At 31.1% G+C, this 5,972-nt stretch overlaps 1 protein-coding gene across 1 annotated transcript; it reads right to left on the bottom strand.

Annotated features, from left to right (window-relative positions):
• Positions 1-1,418: 1,418 nt before the first annotated feature.
• LOC114179085 (bZIP transcription factor 44-like) lies at positions 1,419-2,747 on the bottom strand. The gene has a single exon (XM_028065300.1). The coding sequence runs from the start codon at positions 2,131-2,133 to the stop codon at positions 1,651-1,653; it is 483 nt and encodes a 160-aa protein (XP_027921101.1). The 5' UTR covers positions 2,134-2,747; the 3' UTR covers positions 1,419-1,650.
• Between the last annotated feature and the right edge of the window lie 3,225 nt (positions 2,748-5,972).

The following is a 5,972-nucleotide window of genomic DNA, read 5'->3' on the forward strand; positions in this document are numbered from 1 at the left end:
CTGAGGCATAAATTTTTGTCACCTACTTCAAAATATCAAAGTAGCAAAAAATAAAAAATTTTAAGAGGTTTATGCCTTGGTTCTATATATAAATGAGACATAAAAGTTCAAAAAAATTACAAAATATCACCGCGTCTTCATATGTCTCGTTTGTGCTGAACCGATGCATATTGTACGCCGTAAAAAGTTCATTATGTGAATAATCCAAATGGAGAGTAAAATTTTGTTTGGCACTTAAGTATAATTAAGTATACCTAATTCAATAAATATGCTTGTTTAAGAGAAATCATGACATGATTTATATATAACATGTAATATTTTGGTTGAAATCATAGAATATGGTAATTGAGGATCATTTAATATTTTGTTTATGTAATAATATATTCTTTCTTATATATACTCTCATGAACCAAAATTTCTTGTTCTTTGTGTGGATGGAGAGTCTGAAACATGATGATATATTTTAGTTTGGAGAGAGAATATTCCATAGATTCCACTTTTTCATTTGTTTGGAGGAAGATGAACTATCTAATTATATATCTTCCCCAGATATTCTGTCCAACAATGAAATCATCATGCACAACCAATAATGCAAATATTATATTCCTATGCACAAATTAACCCTTTGGATTTTGGGAAATGCTTCAATCATTCTACCATTTATATTAAACAAAATGTCTCTTTACCTAAGTTAAAACATCACCCATCCACCCACTTTAATACTTTTCCCTTTACAATTAATCCAAAGAGCTTTCACATTAACTCATAATCATTGGTATTAAACTTTTGTTAACCTCATCTCTCTTACATGCTCATATAATTTCTCAATAACATACACAATCTTTCAACATCAAAGTCAAAATGAACAACCCCTTCGTCTTCTTCTTCCAAATCTCTTAATTTGTATGCTGCAAAATACATTTTCTTAATTTTTTTTATCATCACTTTTTTAATACAAAACATTTAAACAATAAATTTATGATATTTCATCTTAACTTTTATTTTTTATCAATGTAAAATTTTGACTCATAATTGAATTATTTGCAAACATCAATCAAATGTGTCACCGTCTTATTAGGCTGTAATAATACAATTTTTTTTTTAAGATTTTACATGCCTAGAAATATGATAACTAAATACTTTTAATATTCATGCCAACCTTTCAATATTTTTTATTAGACTCTGTTTTGTTTTTAATTTATTGTTAGATTGAAAATGTCTTTCATATTATACACAAAAACTTACATTGTTTTAAACTTATTTTATATTTCCTTTACATAAATCAAGATTGATGTGAAGTATATCTTTTAAAACGTGTTAAAATATAAACTACTGGATTATTTTGTTATCGATGTTTAATCAGTTAATCAAACAATTTTGTCATGAAGACGAGAGAAATGAAGTTCCAAGATCACATATACATGGAAATTAAAGGCTCCATTTTTAATTTCTGAAGAAGAAAAAGAACCCCCCTCTTGAAATACAAACAAGCTTAACAGAACAGAAACTGGGAAAACAATAGAACATTACAAGAAAAACGAAAAGAAATTAACATCAGAGAAATCAAAACACGACAGTGCGGTGTTACAATAATGGATGAGTCGACGAAAGATCCACGACTCACGATTCACGATTCACAAAATTCAGGTATCAATACATCATCAAGATGTCATTGTCAGCTGAAGCCATGATTGGTTGTTGGTTGAAGGGTATTCCATTCCAAGCATCCATGAAGCCACAATCATTGAACATCTGAGTCTCCTGTGCTTCATCCAACACCAAGTAGTTCGTGGAGTTTATGAAACCGATGATTTCGTTCAGAGAGTTCAATCTGTTGCTGAGTTCCGCCATCTGCGCCCTCAGAATCGCGTTCTCAGCTTCCACCTTCAGGAACACCTGCGTCGTCATGCCTATGTTCTTGTTCATCTCACTGTTCTCCTTTTTCAGCTCATCCAATTGCGCACTCAAACCCTCCAGGTGCTGCTGTTTCCTCATCCGAGATCTGCGTGCCGATTCCCGGTTCGATTGCATTCTCTTCCTCTTCCTCTCATCCACCATCTCTCGCTCGCCCTCGGACCCAGAGTTTTGCAGAGAACTCGAACCGGACGAACAGGCTCCACCGGGAGAACCCATCGCTGCTGCTATTTGCGCGATAATTGATTGATGAATCTTATCTTATCTCTAGCTAGGTTTAATGATTGAATGTTATGTATTGATTAAAAAAGAAAAAAAAAAAAAAACGGGAACTATACTATGTTGTTGTTATTATTTTCGAACGAGGTTGATTTAGTTCATGAGAAAACGTAGAACCAGTGGAGGAAAACAACCGAGAAAGATTGAACCAGGTGTGTCCTGCGTCTGAGAGAAGAGTTTATGGTGAAGCCAGAGAGGAGAATCTCGCAGATTACTGGAGAAGACATTGGTGTTGTCTCTCAATCATTCATAACTGCATAGCATGTGTATGAACAAGTTAACAACGATCGAAACCAGTGTGTGCAATTAGGTTTTGGGAGGAATAAGAAGAATAAGAAGAAGATTTATGGTGATTGATGATGTGGGTGGTGGAGATAATTATAGAGGTTGGAAAGGCTGAACTTTTGAATTCTAGAGGCAGCGAAGAAGATGATGATGATAAGAAGGAATATGAAGAAGAAGAAGAAGAAGAAGGGATTGGGTTGGGTTGGATAGATTTTGACCAGGTTTTAGGAGGAGGATAAGAAGAGAAGAGGAAGAGGTTTTGAAGAGATTCAGGGGCTGAATTTATAGAAAAACAATTAGCCATTGTAATAATGGAAGAGAATAAAATAAAGCAGAAATATTAGAGAGTGGGTTTTTGGTGTCTGGCTTTTTGTTTTTTGGAGTGTTCTGCACAATTAAAAAGTCAATAGAAATAAAAGAGGTGAAAAGCAAGAAAGGGGGAAAGTACTGGGAAAAAGGTCACTGCTCCTATTCATGTGCACGCGCAGAGATTTATTTTATGTTTGTTTTTACTTTAATTTCTATTCACAGTATAAGATATTTTTGTAAAAAAATTTTCAAAACAAGTTTATATATTTAGCAAGTGGTAACTGCAACGTGAATAGATGGTGGACCACCACCTGTTTAAAATATTTATTTCATCAATGGATGGTGGGGGTGGAATCTTAGGTCATCAATGGTGGTTGCAGCAGTTCTTCACTTTAATAATCAATTTTCTACCTATTTTTTTTCTTCTTCCTCCGTTAGTATTTGTATTATTATTATATGTCTGTGGTGTTTGAGTGAGCTACAATTGACCTCTTACTGTAAACTCAAATTTCAGTTTCTGATTATTATTTATTCTTCTTCACAAACCATACCACCGAAACATAATTTATAAGCTACGAAACATAAACAAAAACAGTTCAAGTACATAAAAACGAATCAAATAATGAGTTTCATGATACTAGCACATTGTTTAGAGTCCTTGACGGTGTATCTGTCACTAGGCTTAAATCTATCTGTCACTAGTTGTATTATATTTATATTTTTATCCATCAAAACAAAAATGTCTCGAAATCACACCATAGCATTCGTATTTAATTGCTAAAATATGGGTTCATTTATAATTGTGAGTAAGATTTTTTCAAAAATTACAAAACAAGGTTGGTTAACCAAAAAATTATAAAACTGAGTGAAATTGGTTGGATTCAGAATAATATTTACAAAAAATCATAAAAAATGATACAATTTTCTATGGAAAAGTGAAATTGTCATAATATATGATGATTTTTATAATTTGATAATAAAAAAGTCGTCAAAACTTATGACGATTTCACCTGATTTTAGTTTAGAAAAAAAAAATCGCTGAGACTTTGCCTTTTTCATGATTCACACAGAAATCATTTTCATTCATAATAATTTCACTTCTGAAATCACCACGAGTCAGTCCAACATGATCTTAATTTGTAATAAACCGTCATACAATCCTATTTTATAATTTGATGTTCAAAAATGACCCAGAATTAAAAAAAAAAAAACTAAAATATGCTATCACCAAGGAATATTTTTTCACATGGACGAAAAACAAATTCATTATTGTGTGCGTTTGGTTCTGAGGTATATGTACTACCCAAATAATTTAAAATCAATTATTGTCACATGATGCATCAGAGATAGTGGGGTATTTAATTTACCGAAGGTGATCGATGCTTTTTTCAACACAGCCAGCTTTTAATTTAATTCACCACTAAAATATTTATACATAGTCTTCTACAAGCACATGGTTCCAGTTATGAGTTGTTGGAAAAGAAATAAAAAGCTTCCGACCAAAATCCAGTGGGTGCCCATGCCAACCCAACTATTTCTCACATCTTTTCTTAATAGGGGGTTTACAGTAGAAAATAAAAATAACATGAATCAGAATATTAATGAAAAATAAATAAATAAATATATATATATATATATATATATATGCATGTATATTCCAGCTGTTACTTGATGCAGGTAAGAGAAGAAGAAAGATGATGAAAGATTGAAGGGACCAATTTGTGAGCTAAATTCTGAGTCTTTCTCTGTCTATATGTTGGTAGAAGATCCAAATATATTTTAATGTGAATGCAGAGTTTTAATATAGGTAGAAGCTATGTCTGGAAAAACAACCTTTTTCTTAAACAACTTGTGTAGGGTACTCATTTTTCATCTTTGTGTTGTTTCTGAGAAGGTTCAAGTTAACATGTACATTCATGCATGTTACAAGTTACAACTATGAGCAAAACCTTATCACTTAAGTCAATGACATCACCATAGCCAACAACTCAATCTTATTTTAATTGTTAAAAGATTTCTGCTTCAGAAAATGTGTAAATGGTTTCCACGTGGGAGAATATAAGTTTAAAGAGAAACTAGAATGGCTGCTATATTTCGTTTTTACTTTGACCAAGTGTTCTTCAATGTTTCAATGTTTCAGTTATCCACAAAATGTTATAATTTCATTACAAAAAAAATAAAAATAGATGGCTGCTGCATCTGTTCGTATTTTCTTTGACCAAATAATATATACTATATATTTTCTTAGTAAAAATTATGATAGTTCATTTATTTATTTGTTTATGCGTAATTCACGAGTTATAAGAAAGTGGAATAATATTGAAAATCTGTTTGATTTAAAGTTGGATACAATTAATTTTAATTAATCTGAATGTGCTATACCCATTTGTTTTAAATAACCAATTTTTTACATTGAAACTACGTATGCATACTGCGTCGAGAAATTCTTTATGTGTGTAAAACAATCATGCCTTTCATCTGACTATTATTTAACATTTGTATAATTAACAACTTAACATGTCACTAGAATCGATGAACTTTTTCATCAACGATAATAATTTGTAAATAGGCAATAACAATATTCATTAGTAGTCGATAATTTTTTTTATTTAACTCCAGGATAACTCTTTTAGTTGGTTGGCTATCTTGATTAATACTTAATTTTTACTTACTTTTTAGTTAAAAATTGTTTGACAAGAGTATGTTTTTAGTAGTTTGTAGTTTTTCTTGTAATGTTTTCTCATAGTTATTTTTAAAAGTATTTTTAGTAGGTTGGCATGTCCTTGCTTTGAAATTGTGGGTTCAATAGTTTGGTCTGCTTCACATAGGTCTTAGTCCATGGGTTGATTTTTTATTTTTTTTTTTAATTTCTTGTGATAAAGTTTTGAATGTCTTATATATCGGAAAACTTTAACATATTCACAAAATTAAGTAAAAAATTTGGGGAGGTCAATAATAAATTGATAATCCAATATTCTTATCATATTCATATCTATAATTTGACATGCATGATGAATTTTTGAGAATTTTATGATGAATTCAGAGATTAATCTTTGTCACTTATATAAGGATTTAGAACGTTCATGCAAGAAGTTCAAAAGAAAGATAATCAACATATACAAGTACAAGATTTTTTTTTATGTGAGCCATGGGATGGCCTGTTTCGTCCAGTCTCAGGTCAGTGC

Source organism: Vigna unguiculata, chromosome 3 (genome assembly GCF_004118075.2).
Source record: "Vigna unguiculata cultivar IT97K-499-35 chromosome 3, ASM411807v1, whole genome shotgun sequence".
Lineage (NCBI taxonomy): Eukaryota > Viridiplantae > Streptophyta > Magnoliopsida > Fabales > Fabaceae > Vigna > Vigna unguiculata.

Excerpts from the sequence above, each read along its gene's own strand:
- LOC114179085 (XM_028065300.1), bottom strand. The coding sequence starts at position 2,133 with ATGGGTTCTCCCGGTGGAGCCTGTTCGTCCGGTTCGAGTTCTCTGCAA.